At 39.4% G+C, this 18,808-nt stretch overlaps 2 protein-coding genes across 4 annotated transcripts; one reads left to right on the plus strand and one right to left on the minus strand.

The window, feature by feature from the left end:
- The first annotated feature begins 2,610 nt into the window (after nt 1-2,610).
- Nucleotides 2,611-18,094, plus strand: LOC145479201 (prostatic acid phosphatase-like). Of its 3 annotated transcripts, none has more exons than XM_081457489.1 (15): nt 2,611-2,755; nt 6,653-6,748; nt 6,971-7,066; nt 7,381-7,467; nt 8,091-8,156; nt 8,653-8,751; nt 9,328-9,414; nt 9,818-9,944; nt 10,297-10,400; nt 10,810-10,913; nt 13,934-14,035; nt 14,589-14,665; nt 15,095-15,273; nt 16,125-16,261; nt 16,499-18,094. In XM_081457489.1, exons 1-15 carry the CDS (start codon nt 2,645-2,647, stop codon nt 16,500-16,502), a joined length of 1,476 nt encoding a protein of 491 aa, XP_081313615.1. In that variant the 5' UTR covers nt 2,611-2,644; the 3' UTR covers nt 16,503-18,094. The 3 variants fall into 3 exon arrangements, with proteins under 3 accessions (XP_081313615.1, XP_081313614.1, XP_081313613.1); XM_081457487.1 differs by lacking the exon at nt 2,611-2,755 and adding an exon at nt 2,789-5,195; XM_081457488.1 differs by lacking the exons at nt 2,611-2,755; nt 16,499-18,094 and adding an exon at nt 2,786-5,195 and having other exon boundaries at nt 16,125-16,265.
- On the minus strand, nt 11,780-13,495 carry LOC145480126 (uncharacterized). The gene is made up of 2 exons (XM_081458582.1): nt 13,285-13,495; nt 11,780-13,024 (listed from the first exon to the last, which is right to left on the minus strand). Exons 1-2 carry the CDS (start codon nt 13,493-13,495, stop codon nt 11,853-11,855), a joined length of 1,383 nt encoding a protein of 460 aa, XP_081314708.1. The 3' UTR covers nt 11,780-11,852.
- Nucleotides 18,095-18,808: the final 714 nt, after the last annotated feature.

Genomic DNA, 18,808 nt, shown 5'->3' on the forward strand with positions numbered 1-18,808 from the left:
CAGCGCTTTTAGCGTATCTGACAGCCTTCCTCTGGTTCAGCCAAAATACAGTCTAAATACCTTTTGGTCACAACCAGAAACTAATCACGTGTTGAATAGGCTTGCCACTTCCATTTCATAACATAAAATCTGGGGGTGACAACGCGTTTTTTAAAGTTTTTGATTTTTTTTTTTTGAAAACTTTTACGGTGCCCGTTACAGTTTTTCCTGTCACCTCCCCAGTAAGTAAAACATTTGCGTATTTCGCACTTGTTTTGCGCGCGCACTACACCATCTGCAGGTACTTGTTTACAGTTGGATTTTAATATAATTTTCCCCAGATAACGATTAGTTTTTCAGCTGGAAGACATTAACAGTTAGTGGTTAGTGATATGCTGCTATTTTGGTGTTCCTGGTTTGAGTACGGGTTCATTAAACTTGACTTGGTCACAGTAGGAAAATTTTGCTTTCTTTTAGTCGTGTACTTGGTAGCGTAGTTGATTGCGTTGTCAACCCCAGCGCGCGCGTGGCACTCAAACCATACCAGGGCGGAAAAAGGCCATACCTTGCGTGATGCGCAGAAAATATGCGCACTAACAAAAGTTGACACCGTCCTTAAGCTTATATTTTTCGATCGGCAAAATCACAACGGCGGCATTGATGCATTCGTTTAGAGTTTGCTACGTCCAGTGTTTGGCCAAGAGACTAACTCTGAATTTGATTCAATTCATCCAATCGAAAGTTTGACGGTCATTCGATTCTCTTGCAGTGAAAAATTTTATGAAGAACTGGACAACAACAACATCGGCTGGCCTCGCGTTTGCAAAATCCAACGGCTTTCGTTTCAAAACTGTTTAGAGGTTAGTCCAATTTTCGGTTATTTAATTATTGTGCTGTGAAAAACTGATTAAACTAATCCGAAGCAGGCTGTTGACGGTTAATTGTTTTAAAAAGTAGTGAAAAATAAGCAGACTTCCCTCTCAATCAACATCTTATATTTATCGAAATTCAGATAGAAAGGAAGCACCGGTCAGGCAGGATCTTTGACAAATAACTTGCTTAACTTTGAAAATAACGTCTGTAAGGCAGCGCAACTTTCACCTCCATAGACAGTGACAAAATTAAGTTGAGGATCCACCCTCTGTGTGGATTTGATTTGTATACATAGGCACGTGATCAGCCGCAGCAAGGGTACTTTCTCGAGGTAGAGAGAGGACCCTGGGAACGAGGTTGGCCTCATACCTGTCGCTTACATCGCACAGTCGACTCACCGCTGGTAAGGTCGACACTCAAATCCCCCGGTGGTGGTGACTCCCATGCCCAGGGTAAATCAAATCTCTTAAGGAGACTAATCTGGGCGTGATTCGAATTTTCTTTGGCCCCTAAAAGATGCCACTTAAAACGGAATATGCTTGATTACCAGCCGCTGTTCGAGAAAGCAGCTTGGGCTAGCTAGGAGACTGGACTCGAGGGACCGGCAGAAAACGAGCCTAAAAACAGAAATAAGAGCGGTTTTCATTGTTACCTCTTCGAGTGCACCCTAAAAGATACTTTGACAGCTAAAAGTGGTGGCATTTGGTCCTGAACACCTCAAGTGGGACCAAAATCCTTAATTTACACCACTAACCGAGACGACGAGCATTCCCGACCTTTTCATATAGGAGTTCCCCCCCCCCCCCCTGGACTCGAATCCTTACCTCCACATTACATGCATTTGTGAGAGGATGAGAACACCTAGGCAGAAGGCTTACTGTTGAACAATAAGCGAAAAAACAAGAAAATCCGATTTTTCGGCATAAACAGGTAAGAAAAACACGTAAATCGAACTAAAGACTATCGAGTGAGTTACAAGCTGTATGTGTCGCATGGCACACACACACACACACAAAAAAAACACATAATCAGGATTTTAAGCTTCTTGGGTAGTTTCTTTTAACTTGCCAAAAGAAATGCCTGCTCTATTGATTTTGAAAAGCGATGCCGAATTTTCAATTACTAGTAATAATTAAAACGAACCGTATGAAAAATACCCTTGACCCAGACTATACCCCTTTCCGTAAAGCAATAAGCTTTGGTAAATTGGAGTTACAGCCAAAGGTATTTAACAATTCCAAAAATTGTATAATTTGGAAAGTCCCAGACATAGACGCCACGTTAAGAGCCATTGGCATGATAGCATAAATTGGGCGTTGTCAGGGAGCACGTTTTAGCTTGAAAAAAATGAGGCACAGTTTTTGATGTGAAAGTTTTGCTGCTAACTGATCGATGAAGAGTTGCATTGTTCAAATTATCGACCTATATTCTTATATAAAAATTGATCGCCCTAATTGGAAAATGTTTTACGGCGGCTACAGCTAGACTAATTTACAAAGGAAACCAGTCGCTTTAAAGAGAATAGAAAAAAAAAAAAAAAAAAAAAAAAGAGAGAGAAAAGATAGAGATTGAATTAATTTGCTTTGTTACGCGTACGTCTATCTTTGTGAAAGAAAGTATAAGATAACTTATGTTTTAAACATACCCGGAAAATTGGTTTAGTTTGATTGGGAGAAAACTGATAAGCTTTCCTACGTGGCAACTCGACAGAGTTACTTGGAAAATTGCAGACAACCGCTGTTTACAGTCAAAGCCAAACGCTTTCTAATTCGGAGAATATACAGACTGAAACATGGATGGACATAGTTTGTACCTCTGTTACTTTGTCGGCTTTCTGTTTTGGTCCCAGCAACTACCTCTAGTCAGGTGTGAGAACCAGCGAAAACTTGTAATGTTGAACGCGGTGAGTAGACAAGTAATATTTGATGTTTTGAGATGTTACAGCACAATGGGACCCGAAAAGAATTCTGACCGAAAAGAAATTTGTTAATTATTGCCGTCGGAGTTTCTTTGTTCGGATTTCAAATCGTTTCATGATGTCGGATACATAATTTTTACCGAATTTTTCATTTTTAAAATCAGTCTGGCAGACTTAGCTCAATTCTGTTGAAATGTTCAACCCGCATAAATTAGGCATTGCAAAAAAGGAAAAAAAGGTAATAATAATAAATAAGAATTAAAATATAAGCAGGACCTCTTAGTCCAGAGCACACTCTAAACTGTTCTTGGTTTTATGGTCTTTTCTCACCGTTTCTCCACCCACCTGTTTTGTCAACGGACCGAATTAACAGTAAGTGCTTTGCCGAGCAACTTCCACACTTTTCCCTAGATTCTTTCCATCTTTGTAACCAGCAAAGCACATTCTTTGTTTTAGTAAGAATCTAGTATCATACACAGACTAAAGTTGTTATTGAATATACTTTGTAATCGATGCATGCAAAAATTATAGCCCATTTCTTGTCACTCGATAAAAGCGATATAAAAAGTACTGTGCTCTTCATTTTCTCACCTTACAAGTCTATATACTTATCGTTTTGTCAGTGGCCTTCGTTTAAATACAGAAGAGTGCTTCAAAATTAAACACACTGTTATGTTGGCGTTGTACTCTGAGTGATCAAATTAAAATTTGCTTTGATGCACAACTGGGTCGGAAAATTTTAAAGTTGCAAAGTTCTTTATCCCAGACTAAAGTTTATTTGAGATGAATGTGGTCTGTCAAAGATTGTTTTGTAGGGTTATCTCTTTGATAATATGTTCCGCGAAGCAATAAGCTTTGGTAAATTGGAGTTACAGTCAAAGGTACTTAACAATTCTAAGTGTTTAATTTCAAAATTGGCCGTTGTCAGGGAGCACGTTTTTGCCTGAAAAAATGAGGCGCAGTTTTTGATGTGAAAGTTTTCCTGCTAACTGAAGAGTCGCATTGTTCAATTTCTCGATCTCCATTCTAAATCGCCCTAATTGGAAAATTTTTTTTTTTTTTTTTGCGGGTATCAGACTAGACTAATTCACAAGAGAAAACATTCGCTTCAAAGAAAATGGAAAAACAAAGAAGACGGGGAATGAATTAATTTTCTTCATTACGCGTAACAATTAAGTATAAAACTAAACGCTCTAAGAGAGTTTACTCGAACTTCGTACCGCAAAATGAAATCGGACTTTGCAAGTGAGCTTACTGAACATAATAAAAACAAATAAAAGAATCAAGATATTTTAACACAATCTGAGTTACGCTTAGATATTTACTATTCATGCACGACTATTCAATTTGCTCCGTTGAGTATCCTCTTTATTCAATTGCATGTTGTTTGCCTCATCTTCGAGGTTCTGTTTACGACGATTCTTGAGATGTTCGTCTCAGCATCATAGTTTGTTTTTCAGTAACTGGTCAGTTTTTTTGTCAGTGTTTACGTAGTATGAATTCGTAAATGCCTCATTTGTTATCTCGTGAAAACGAGCACAAGCTCTGCCAATTTGACAGCCTTTTAGGCAATATAATTCGTGGATCTAACCGTTCCGAAAACGACCGACATCTTTGTATGTGAGATGCACGTAAAAAGCGTGATTCTTTCCAAAACGTTCTTCACAAAACGCAGCACTCTGCACAATTTATTTTGTCGACGAAAATGAGAACACGATAATTCTCATCCCCAGTTTCCACGCTACTGGCTAGGAACGACTGGGACCATGACCCCCCTTTGGACGACCAAGACGAAAGGGCTTCCAAATTTATGACTCGGGTTTTCTTACGAAAGCCCGAGTAATAACTTATGTTTTAAACATATCCGGAAAATTGGTTTAGTTTGATTGGAAGAAAACTGATAAACTTTCCAAAACTAACATAGGTGGCAACTCGTTCGAGTTACTTGGAAAATTGCAGACAACTGCTGTTTACGATCAAAGCAAAACGCTCATTCATGCACAACATAGTTAATAAAGGGATAAGAAACCCGACAAAGTTATTTGTTGTATTTTTTGTTCGGTTTTTTCGACCGTGACCTCGCACCAAACTTGTTTACCACTGACTGAAGAACTAACCAATAGAAACGTGGGGTTACGTAATCATTCATCCTGCATGAACACAAAACAAAAGACTCTGCACGACCTTGCACCTTCCAACACTTTTCTTGGCATCTTTCAAGTTGTTTGCTCCTTTGATATAATTGCCGGGTTTCATAATCATTTCCCTCTATTAACTATATATGCATACAGCTTTCTTCGGTGAATATACAGACATGGATGACCATAGTTTGTACCTCTGTTACTTTGTTGGCTTTCTGTTTTGGTCCCAGCACCTACCTCTAGCCAGGTGTGAGAACCAGCGAAAACTTGTAATGTTGAACGCGGTGAGTAGACAAGTAATATTTGATGTTTTGAGTTTGTACAGCACAATCGGACCCAAACGGAAGTTAATTTGAGCGAAAAGAAATTTGTTAATTATTGACGTCGAAGTTCCTTTAACTTCTACATTCAAAAGAAAAAAAAAATAGTAAAAAATTACTAAAATAAAAGCAGACTACTTAAGCCTGTTCTTGATTCTTTCCATCTCTGTATTCTTTCTTTTAGTAAGAATCTATACATAGACTACTAAATGTTATGTTGAGTTTACTTTGTAATCCATGAATCGAATGCAAAAATTATAGCCCCTCTCTTGTCATTCGATAAAAGCGATGATCAAGTGCTAAATCGGTTTATTTTTTCACCTTTAATTTACAAGTTTAAATTCAACTTATTCTTAATTAAATCCGGCAGTGGCCTTCGCTTAGAGATAGAAGAGCGTTTCAAAATTAAGCACACCGTCAAGTCCACGTTGTACTCTAAATGATAAAATTTTCTTTGGTACACAACTGGGCTGGAAAATTTTTGAAGTTCCAATTTACTGATTTCAAAATGATCTTTCGGTTGAGTCAAAACGTTTCACGGTTATTGTGTTGTGCATCTATGCGATCATTTCGAATAATTTAGAAAGACTGCAGTAACACGGATAGCGCTAGCCTTCATATCCAATTTACATTACAATACTCCTTTGTGGAACCGAATATGACCTCTGCCTATCCTTTTTTTCCATTTAAACTATATAAATACAAATAACAACCATTGTCAGCTGCGAAAAAAACGGCGTAAAAGTTTTAGGGTGTTCAGTGGAAATTTGATGTTGTTAAATGTCTGTACATTGATTCAGTTGCGCTGTGAATTCCACCGATCATGGAAAAATGATTATAGAGGAAACAAAACGTTCTTTACTGTTATTGGTCATTAAATCAGTTTTCAGGATATTTTTTCCAATTTACAGCTCAATGCAATTTTTTTAAAAAACCGAGCCGGCTAAGACTGGTTTTCAAAAATATAATCCAGGGCCATTGCTAACAAAACTACAGACGTCGCCTTGCCTTGTTTAGATATCATTCCGATTTTTAAAAAAAAAAAATAAAAAAATAATGTTAGCTGCAACAAAAATGTCTAGAGAATATTTGCCATTGGGTCATGAAGTACTAATCCTCATTAAGTGAGCGAAATAAGAGAAAAAGACAAATAATTTTTTATGGCAAATGTAAACAAAAATTACTTAAATGCTGTAAGAAGTTTGAATTGTGGTCAGATCATAAATAGCGATATCCTACCCTCTTAAGAACCGGAGGGAGTGTATATAAGGGGAAGCCGAAAAACGGCATCACACGGACTAGTAGCGAGTATAAATATGTTTATTTACACTCGTAGATTTTCTCTACTCAACTGTTAAGATATGTATTATCAGTTGTCATGCGTGGACTGTCACTTCCTGTCCTGTTTTCTTTCTCGGCAGGTTTATCGCCATGGCGACCGCTCTCCTACTCACATTTATCCAAATGATCCGTACCAAGAAGACGTGTGGCCGCAAGGAATGGGAATGCTAACACAAGTCAGTGCTGGAGACATTTTATCTAAGATAACTGAAGAATAATTGTAATAACTGCAATTACATCATGGGTGACAAATTACTTTTAAGTGTTAATTTATAATTTCACATGTGAAATTATAAAATTGCTGGGGCGCAGCTTTGATTTAACATAATCATTTCCATTGACGAATTAGTTATCTTATCAGGTTTCATTAGCGATATGGGGTATTTTCAAATTTTCAGAAAGGAATGCGCGGAGAATATGTTCTTGGTAAATTCTTCGAGAAACGATATGTTGAAGATTTTAAACTTCTGAACGCCACTTACATTCACAGAGAGGTTAGTCAATATAGTATATAGCTTTTATTTGTAATAAATTAACTATCATACTTACCAGCTATTTAGTTGAAATAAATACTATTTGTAATTTAATGAGGACCGCAGGTTTATTAATGCTGTGCATTATGTAGCGTAACCCTCTTGAAATAAAGTTTGTATTCCTTCCTTCCTCCCTCCCTGTCCCCTTACCTCTGTCCCTCCCTTCAGTTCCTTCCTTCCTTCCTTCCTGACCCCCTCCCTCTCTCCCTTCAGTCCACGTGCAAGTCACATACGCTTTTTTGTTTTTACATTTGTATGTGTGTTTTTTAAAACAGATCTACATTCGGAGCACTGATATAGAGCGTACGCTAATGAGTGCACAGACACAGCTGAATGGCCTGTACCCACCAAAAGGTCATCAGGTAAACATATCTACGGCTCATCTTCCTTCTTTTTATGAAGGTGGCTGGTAAAGGTTTCCTACAATTTCCAGCACTTACGTATCAACAGACCAATACTAACCGAATGCTATAGCTAATAAATTACTAAACCTGTTGATGACAATTGGGTCAACATACTAACATGTTGGGTTGATATGTTATACTGTTGCTATGGTACCCTGTTTTGTAAAGAGATGACCACAATTTGTTTACCAGTGATTGGGCATTTGTGTGGTACCATTATATTGTAGCATCATCTCATGAAAGGCGGCAGCACTGATCCATTAAGCTATGCGCGTTGAACAAATGTGAGGTCTTGCAAGTGATATGTGTGGTCTTCTCTAGCCAAAAAGAAATAAAATGGAATCTTCTCGAACAATCATAGCCTCAGTTCAAACTAACTGTAAATGGGTTTGTACAATTGGGAACTTTTACTTCAAGGGTGATTTGTTTCTTTGATTATTTGCGGACGTGGCAGTTAGAATCTGTGATGAGACTATCGTTTAGTTGTTTAGTAACTAAAGCTGAGATGCTTGTTAACAGCATTGCCTCTTCTCTTGAAGATAGCGTGTGTATGAGTGTATGAATTTTGTGTTCATCTTCAGATATGGCGTGATAATTTAGACTGGCAACCAATTGGAATCCACGTGGTACCGTTAAAAGAAGATTATGTGAGTTTCTTCGGGTAGATTGCAATTGCTTTTCGAGTATAAGTAAAAGCTATCTCAGTTAGCCTTGAGTAAGTTGTTCACTTTCGCAATTTACTTTGACTGTACTGAGCTGGTGTTGGCTCGTCAGGGGTGCACCGAGTTCTTTAGGAATCTGATGATGAGAAAGAAAGCGACGAATTTCAAATAATCTACACGCTTGTAAAGTAAATGTTTTAAAAGGCTCGATTGAGGCTGACACGTCACTTATGATAGCCCATGTTGTGAACTTGTACAAGAATTTGACGTCCCAATGATTTTCGAGGACAATCCACATTCTAGAAAATAAAGCACATATGATTCAAGTTAGTAGTCGCCAAGAGTAAAATGAGGAAACGAGAGACTGCTTTAAAACCGACTGGACTATACAGAGCAGAGCGGATCTAATATAATGGAAAACAAGTCAATAATGGAAAGATTTTAATTTTTGCTGCGGCCTAACATTCTTGTTTTGTCTTAGCTTCTCGCCGTTTTTGACTACCCCTGCCCTCGCTATTTCAAACTTCATGCGGCGGGCAAAAAGGAGCCGGGATATATCAAAATGACACTACAATACAAGGTATGGAATCCAGTCATAAGACGTGCATGCCGACTTTGTGTTGCACTCTACCGAGAACCTGAAGTAGGATACTGCTGTTTAGCAGAATGATACTCAACAAAAAGGAGTCTTGCTGTTAAAACTTGCAGCTTAAAACCCGGCAAATTATTACGATCGTTAGGTATACGAAATGTGGTGGTCGGAAAACCGTTAACTGAGAATAGATGTGAGCTAGTATCCGAAACTGATTTGAGATCTTGAAAGTCTGACTGGCCCATTACCAGGATTTTCACTTTTACCGAAGATAAAGTGAGCGATTTATGTGCAAAGGGGTTCGTTAATACCCATACAAAACTGCGCGGCGATCTAGAACGAAATTGTGAATTCGTTAATTTAATCAACTTAAAATGAAACTGTTACATAAAACAAGTTGTATTTAACAGTAATTTAAATGCATGACATTTACATGATATTTGCTTACCATATTTCGGGTGAGGGCTTATAACTGGCTGGGCGAGGGAAAGGGGTTCGGGGAAAGTTATACCCGTATCTTAAGTATCATCATTTACAATGCTCGTCATTTTGAATACTCGACAGGATTTGCTGGCCTATGTCTCTGAAAACAGTGGAGAACAAATTGACGTGTCAACTATGTTCAAAATCAGAGACCCATTGATATGTGAGGTAAGGATTGCCCACTAAATTAAAGGTATCCCTCCCTCTTTAACGACAAGGAAGGGAAAGGATAGGAAAAAGAGCCTGGAATCGAGGATGATCCAAAAGTAGCACGGGTACCTCACTGGAAATAAAATTTGCTCTGAAGGATACCCTGAATATCGCATATAGAACACACAAGAAACGTCCTTGTTATCTCGAAAGCTTGTGCGGCGACCCGTCCTAATTATATTTCGAAAATCCCAATACTCCAACATAATTATATTAGCGATAACTTCAGTTCTCCTAAAGATGAAAAGAAATAATTTCACCACCCACTACAACTTGTAACATTCTATCCCAATTCACGAGTTAAAACCTAGTCATTTGGGGACGCAACCGACTATTATTTTGTCGTGTTGTTTTCTTCTAGAAATCCCACAATATGACACTGCCCGACTGGGTATTAAACGGTACAACATATGAAGATATTGGAAAAGTGTCTGACTATGGCATGGGATGGAATTTTAACACCCGTGAAAAAGCGAGACTCACTGGAGGTTTGAGCGTATTGATAACTTTGGGGGGAAGGAAGGGGGCTGGGGGCGGGGGGTGAGCACTTATCTGGGAATTCAGTGGTAAACGAACAAGGGGGTTAGCTATGTCGCTATTTCCTTCCTCGAATAAATAACCGTTTTGATTGTATAGTGATAACGAGTGAACGCCCTCATATCTCACTACCTTCTTTCTATACTTCATGTACACTTACCCGAGGAGCCGCTCCCTTTCATCGTCACATCTGTCAAGCGGTCACCTCATTAGAAAATTACTCTTACAAATAAATCTCCAGCCACTACACCGATTCTTTTAGAATTTAAAATCTTGGAATGTAATTAGCAATTGTTATTGCAGGTGCACTGGTGGGAAGAATGATTGAAAACATGAAACTCTTCTCATCGCCACAGAAGAGGAGCGAAACCCAGGAACCTGTTAGGAAGGTCTATCTTTATTCAGCGGTTAGTGAAAACTAAACTTGTCTACTCCTTAGGGACCATAGAGGACTAAGCTGTTTTTAAATAGTTAGAAAATTGAATTTTTAAGGCTGTGACCTTGACAAGTCTTTTGAGAGGAATCCTATTGTTTTCGTACCAATACCAGGAGGATCAAATTTTGATTTTCAGAAAATTATACTGCAAAACACAGTTCTGTTCTTCCTTTTCCCTAACAATACCACGTAGACGCGCGTCGCGCTGATATTTTAGAGGGGAGCCTCGTGACTTCCACTCGATATTCTTTTCGAACGTCGCGTCTCTTGACACGAATGCAACCTCGGTGAGAGCATATTGTTGCTCCCAATTATAAAAATGCTATGAGGTCATTGATACAACCAGTTGACGTTTTCAAAATGACTTGCCTCCTCCGTAGCACGATACCACGCTTTCAGCATTTATGAGTGCTCTTGGAGTGTTCAATGGAATTTCACCCGATTACTCCAGCGCTGTCATGGTTGAACTGTTCCAGTCCGGAGGGTAAGTAGAATTTTAAAGATTGGTCGTGCTTTCAATCTACGAAAACAGGCTTCTCTCTCCCAAGACTCTACTTCCTTTGCTTAAGAGCCTTTCATGTAGGAGATTGGATTCCAAAAATTCATTAGGATGACATAACACTACATGTTTTAATGACTGATTGGTTAGACCAGAGAAGCAACCAATCATTTGACCTTCAAGGCAAACTGAACTCGAAATGAAACTGCGTCCAATTTTGTCAGTCCTCGAAATTCTCTCCATCCGGTAATTTCTAATTTAATTGTTTTTATTACAATTTGGGCAGCAAGTGGTTCTATATAACATATGCTTGTTTGTGCGCAATGTGACTTCGCCGGTTAACCTTGATTAGTATCACCCAACTAGTGGACTAATTCAAATCCTGCATTTTAATTGGCTACGCTACTAGAGGACTACTAGTAATAGTCCTCGAGTAGCGAAATTGGCGCAATTGAGCGTGACGCTCTCTTTCGTTATATTATAGAAATAAAAAACGCGCCCGAGTGCATTGTTGAGTTATATAAGCACGCGGGAATTTTTAAGAACACGAGAGAAGTGCATAGAGAAGCACGAGGCGCAGCCGAGTGCTTCTCGCACTTCTCGAGTATTCTTAAAAATTCCCAAGTGCTTATATAACTCAACAATGCACGAAGGGCAAGTTTTTTTTATTTCTTTTATAAAATGTAAACCATCACATTAACATAAAGACATATTAAACAAGAAAAGGATTGCGAATTTTAATTAATCAAAATAAGTATTCTCCTTACATGTACATGCTTTCTTTTTATTGGCTTAAATGCTGAATGAAAAGTAAAACCGTTCCCTTTGTGGCAAGAAACAAACGTTTTCTAAAAAAAGTCAGAACGGTTCTAAAGAAATTATTACAGCAAAAAGAATCTTCGAAAGCTGAAGCAGTTCCCCAGTTCACTGACTTTTGCTCTGAGGAGGATAAAGATTGATTTGCATTGAACCGATTGTGCAAGAATTGAACATGCCGCCAAGCATTTCGCTGTGGATCGTTGTGGTGGATGATCGGCTGTGCGTTTCAACCACTCTGCCTGATACTTCTGCTGCTTTTGGCTGACTAAAAGGCTCATCGCATTGTGGAGATTTCTGTTTTGTCTGGTCGGCCCCTTGTAGAGCAGTAGACAAGACATCACTACATTTCCTGAGCTGGATAGACGACGGACGAGAATTGTAATGCTGGAGACTATTCGGGTTTCTGTGTCCCGAAATGTGGCAGATGTGGCGATCTGACAAACCGGCTTGAGACCACAAGGTTATTGCTGTCGCCCGAACACAGTGATTTGTGTAAACTTTGGAAAGCTTGGCCTTTGTACTTATTTCTTTCATCATGTTTCCAAGAGTGTTGACACCAAGCGGGCGGTTTTCGTACCAGATTTCGGGTGTGATGGCGGATTCATTCCAGTCGCGTCGAGGTTGCTGAAATAAGGCCTCGCATTTCGGATTCAGCTTGGAGATATACAAGCTCAGCGCTCGGTAGCCGTCGTTCTCACTCTCTGTTTCGTACATACGAGCCGTCTTCTCAAAGCTGGATCGGTCTTGAAGTCCACCGGGATGGTTTTTGGTGGTCTCGTCGTGGGTCATAGTAACGTAGCGCTTGCCTTGCTCGTCTACTTCAAATGCAAAACTCGTCGGCTTCAAATTTCTCTGCCCTTCACGACCTCTTCTACACCAGTAGAGAACAACATGGAACCACACGTTTCTCAGCAAAGACCATGGATTTGCAAGGCTTAATACTGGACCAGCTTTCAATTTCTGCAAGTCGTCAACTGGCATGGCCTCTTTGTGCTGCACATTTTCCTTCCCTTGCTGTTTCAGGCTCTTAATTTTGGCGTTCAGCATACGGTTGGAATTTGAAAACGTTGAAGAATTTAGCTTCAAACTTCTGTTATAAGGTGGGTTGTTCAAATGCCTCTCTATTGCATTTCTGAACGTAATTAAGGACGACTTGCTGTACTCTTCACCCGTTTTGCTTCGTGCTTCTGTATAAAACTGTGACAGACTGTTGTCAAGTTGTTCGTCGCTCATTTCCTCTAGTTTTGGCAGCACCGGAACTTTTTGTGCACCCCATTCTAGGAAAAGAAAACATTTTTTCCAACTCAGCCTTTAAGTGTTGCAAGCGTATTTCGAGTGGTTAACTGTTAAATGAGACAGCTGCTAGAAAACATTTAATTGTATAAACAAGTGAAATGTTGCTTTTTGTTGACAAAGATGTAGATAAGCCAGTATAACTCATTATTTAGGAAGCATTGTAATATGCTTTTTTCGTCATTCTGCCTTTTAAATTAAATTATGTGTATTGGATTGTAGTCATGTTTACGTAAATTCATACCTTTGAAAGCGTTTACTGCCCAATTTGTCGAGCTCTTCGTAGACTTTGCTTGCGTTTCCACCAAAAGCCGGTTTCTCTCCGCTTCTGTCAGTTCTGCAAACCGTTTTTTCTTTGGAACAGGTGCCTCATTTTGAGACTCCTTAACGCTGCTACTTTTCTCGGCGTTCAGGAATTCGAACCCGAGTTGAAACCGTGGAAATTCTTCAGCCATAATGGCGGACGGACTAGCTGATTCTCAAATTTTGTCCAGGGCAAAATTTTCGTGACGTAGCTTGCGTGCATATGTTGAGTTATAATGCACGCGCGTGACGTAAGCAGAGTGCTTTATGGAGCTTTAATGAACTCGAACTGACCAATCACAGCGCGCGCAATTACTCGAACATTTTATAATATGAAATAAATCTTTCTTCAACTTGCATTATCTAACTTTATTATTGCCTTTTCTGTCCTACTAGTTGAGTGATACTAAAACAATTGAACCCTTCGCCCCTCAAGGGCCACGGGTCAATAGCCCATTCGGCTTTGCCTCATGGGCTATTGACCCGTAACCGTTGCGGGCTGCGGGTCTAATTGTTAATTATTCTGGATATAGCAAAACTAGATCCAATAATTGTTAATTATTGAATTCAAGTTTGAACTATGTTTACAGAGGCCTGGAGGTTCGTGTGATGTATCGATTTGGTCAAAATGAACCCCATGCTCTGATACTGCCTGAGTGTGAAGAGTTCTGTCCACTGGATAAATTTATTAGGTAAGCTAATGGCAATGCGCTGGAATATTTGCTATCCTTCTTTATTATATCTCTCAGTTAGTACGCGCGCTGTGATTGGTCTATTTAAAGCTGTTTTTGTTGTAAAAATGTTTCGTGTTTTATCGCCAAGTATTTTTAACCTCTTTAGCAAGTAAGAGTTTGAAATTTTCTTTTACTTCTGAAATTGTGAATTAAAACCTGCTAACGAGTTAAGAGTACTTAACAACGATTTCAAATTGACTCGTTTTGCTTTCGAGGTGCGTCAGAAATTTGAAGCCGTTCCGCGTGAATAGAAATCGTTCCCGAACCCGTCAGACACACAGTAGAGATATAATAAATATCTTACTAACCTCGTTTTCTCGGTTCATACTGTAAGTTACGGATCCTCGTTTTTCCCCTTCGAATTATGGTCCGCGCGCTCCGCGCTTGGGCTATAAATCGATGAGGGAAAAAACTCGGTCCGTAACTTACAGTACGGCCCTCGAACTCGGTTAGTAAGAGGTATGTCTCTTTTTTGCTGAAACTCAAAACGTAACGTATTTCCCATTTGCAGGTTAACACATGACGTTATACCAGAAGACATTGTGAAGGAATGTGCAATTGAGCAGGAAAAGTGTACTTGTGTTAAAGGTGCGTAAATAAACTAAAGGAACTAATGGTCAATTTTAATTCATATCAAACTGTTACTGAATTGTTTGTTATTATAACGCCAGAGAAGGCTTAAGACTCGATCAGTTTTCAACCGTCTTTAAGATCATTTAACAGCAGGAATGGAGTCTCATATCAGAAATGCAGCTATTCAGGATATGGGGCAACCTCACTCTGAAACGTTGGTATAAAGAACATCCGGTTGAGAACATTAGCATTTACAACAACAACAACAACAACAACAACAAAAGTAGCTTTATTTGCATGACCATAAATACCTACAGTGTTGTAAAAGCTTTTGTAAACTAAAACTAAAACATTAACAACGTTAGTCGAAGAGCGGATATAGTCACTTGACAAGGCAAAAACTTGGTCGGAATACTAACTACAAGTTGCGTTCATTACCTCTAGTGACTGATTATGAACCAAAGGGATGTTACAAGGAGGCACGGACAAAGAAGAAGAGAATTTTCCCCAAGACATTTGGTGTCGTCAAAAACGTTGACTTTGTCAACCCAGATGTAGAACAGATTTTCAATGAATGCAAGAAACTGGCAGAGAATGAAGGCTATGAAATCTTTGCTATTCAGGTGAATTCTGATTTCGTGCAAAATGATTTTTAAGAAATTAGGTAACGAATCGACTAGTAAAAAAAAAAAAAAAAAAAAAAAAAAAAGGTAACGAATCAGTAATTAGATCATTTAAATTTTGGAAATATTGTCAACTTGAGTCGTTTGGAGTATCCTGGCGTTTTACAGTGTTTTACAGTGTTTCCAGGGAAGAAGTATCATCCTAAGCAAGACAATGTAATATTGCGACTGAAGTTGAACTCGATATCCGATCAATTTTGGTTTACAGCCTCAGGAAATATCATGACCAGTAGCAGCCAAAAGAAAGTTATAACTAGTAATAAGAAAGTGCCGAAATAAACTCCATTATATAGCACACGTTTCGGGCCTAGCCCTTCCTCAGTGCTAAGTTTAGTTTTGAAAGGGACACGTGTGCTAAAAGAGAGCTCATGGGCGGAACATTTGAAGTTAATATGATCAATTCTCGCCATCACTTTAAAAAGCGCTATATATTTCCTTCAGCTGTAATCGTATGCAAATATTATGGCTAAATTAGCAGGAGTAGTATTATGCTAATTAAGATACAGAGTGAAAAAACAGAAGAGGTATCCATGGCTGAGGAGAAGTGTCCATTTACAAGAGGCTAATCACTTAGTCGGTCCGTATGCGGTTACAACCATGACTTAGTGCCCTCTCGTCATGGGTAGGTGCCATTAGCAGAGGGTCGACCGTGTCTCCATATTACAGTTTGGTTGGTTGTAAGTGAAGACGCATTTATCAACACATCAGTACCTGTAGTTTAACGATATATTGGGAACATTAGTTCCTCGACCATTCCACTTGAATGATAAGACTCTATATTCTGCCTACAGAAAATCAACAAATGCGTGACAACAAAAGACGGAAAGACAGCAAACTTTGCTAAGCATGGCATATCGTCGAAGTACATTGTAGATGATAATGGAACCGGTGTTGGCATGGACAGTAAAGCAAACTTCGTTTACTCAGGGTAATAGGTGTTATTTTCGTATATCTATCTTTGCTGTTCAGTTTCCAGAATAGGCGTAGAAGTAATTCATTGCACACATTGATCAGAGAATACCTGGGGATGAAGTGGGGGGGGGGGGATGGGGGAGGAGACGGGGGGAGATGTTGTAGCGAGACAGGGGGTCAAAACCGCCGCTGTTGTTTAAAAATACACGATACATCTCTGAATGAGGTTCTGACTATTTGTTTTATTCTTTAGGTAAACTTGGGAACGTTGAACACCTGGAGACAGCTGATATAAGTCGTGAAAACCAAGTCAATTGCTATGCTTAAACTTAAGCTCATTCAGCTTTTAGGAGCCGGTGAAAAGTTTCCTTTATTGAGATACTGTTATTGGGGTGTGAGGAGTTGGTGTTATGACCAAACAATAAAGAAATGTCGAGGGATCTTTCAGGTGTCCTTTCCTTGTGCTTGTTATGTTTGAACGGGTAATCCGATCCAGCAGCGATCAGACCGAGAAACATTATCAGCAAAAAATCTACCTGAACGATGGTCTTTTAATCATTCATGTTTTCCTTCACTTCCACTGCAATGCAGGCTCGATTTCATGCCGTTTTGTGAACCCGCGTTCCTTGTCACACGCCAGAAAGAGGTTAACAACCGGACTCCCAAAACGGCTGGAAATCAAGCCAAGCTGCACTGCAATCCACAATTAATTTGATCTGCGCTCTTGAATGACTTGAGAACGACAGAAGTAGAGTTTTGCGCCCGTGTTTTCCTCTCAGTCTCTTCACACTCTGCCCTTTACCCAGTTCCCTTAATTAATGTTTACAGAAGCCTCTGAGGGAAAAAAAAAAGAAGTATGATCGTGTAGTTTGGCGTGCTTCGCCGACGTGTTATGCGAGCGATTGGCCAGACGAGCTCAACGGCAGTTTGCACTTTGGCAGCACGACAGGAAAAATACTGATATCCCTAAAAACTAAGTGAGACGATTGTGTAGCCCGGAGAATGGGGGTGTGCGACTTTGCCCCATCTCTGATCAGAACATGTGATTTTTGATCGCTTAATTCAGACCTCTACCAACCTTGGATACGTTACTTCAGACCTCTATTTATGGCTAATGGTTTCACTTAATGACAATGGCGACTTAGAAATTCCGTTATGTTTAATCGTCTTAAAAGACGAAAACCACTCGGGCGTTTGTTGTAAGCTCCCTTGAAAATGAAACACCAACTTTAGCTGACGCTTTAAACCATCACGTGTGTGGGGTGTGATTGGTGGATTTCAATTCGAGGGTCCGCTGGCTGTTACTTCACGCTAAAATAAAATACTAAATAATTGTCAATTTTCTAAGTTAGAAACTTCGCTGGCCATTAGACATATTAGTCACTGAAAATACAGAACCTACCTGATCAGAAAGACATTTTTTTAAAGTACCTACGGTTAGTCCAACTTGTTTTCTTAAGAACTAGTTTTATTCCCACTACTTTTAGTTTATGCATAATGTACATTGGAAGAGTTCGCCTTGGAGTGTAAAAGTGGACAGATTCTGAGCAAAGTTCCACAAAAAAAACACTTGGCTTGTCGATAAGACTGGAATCTCCACCTACAGAAAACTCTACGCCGACTTGGAAAAAAAGGAAAGACTTGTCTTTATTGTACATGTCTCCTCCGAAACAGCTCGTTGAAGGTGTTCGCAAAGGGCTGGTTTCTGTATGATTTGCTGCAATCGCCGCAAAAAATGTTCAGCGATCGGTTGCGATCAAATGGACACCAGTCTCCAGCGATTAAAGCGATCGAAACGATCACTGCCACAACGCTCGCAGAGAGAGACTTTAGTTCTGTCTCGACGTTCATATCGATCATATGTTAACCGGTAGTCGTAAGAATAGTTTCCTATTACGCACTGCAACAATTATCTGCGATACGGCAAGAGTCACAGTGCAATTTTATAGGCTATGGGGTGGGTGGGTGGGTAGAATAAAACGTTCGTCTGGGCATTTTCATCAAACGGAGGAATAGATATGATGACATTCTTTTGGCAGTACCGGTTCCTCTGCACTTGGTTCATTCTCTAGGCCGCTGCAATCGACAGTATCAAATTATTCATGTGGTTTGTTGGGTTATATGCAATATTGATAATTCATGTAGTACGAATGGTATCCTATCTCTGTAGTTATCTCTGTAGCGACTGAAACGCTCGGGGAGATTGGGGAGAGGAAAATATACAGAGTGCGGGGAGGCTGGGGAGAGAGAGAAAAAAGCAAGCGCGTGTAGACCTTTCTCTTTGTAAAATGGAAGAGGAAAGATGGATCTTCATCTTTTAAGTCGATTCTTTTTTTGTCAAGTCAATCCTGCATATGCATGTTCCATTCACTGAATTTCCGTACAAGGAAATATTTAATTCCTGGGCTTTTGATTTCTGATGTTATATGAGGAAAGTACACAAGAAATCCCTCACATTATATGCTTTATTATTTTGCCCTTAACATTGATTTTTTACACCATAATGACAGTATTTAAATAAATTAAACTTCTAACCACCTCTTAACACAGGAATTTCCCCGCA

Source organism: Orbicella franksi, chromosome 2 (assembly GCF_964199315.1).
Source record: "Orbicella franksi chromosome 2, jaOrbFran1.1, whole genome shotgun sequence".
NCBI lineage: Eukaryota > Metazoa > Cnidaria > Anthozoa > Scleractinia > Merulinidae > Orbicella > Orbicella franksi.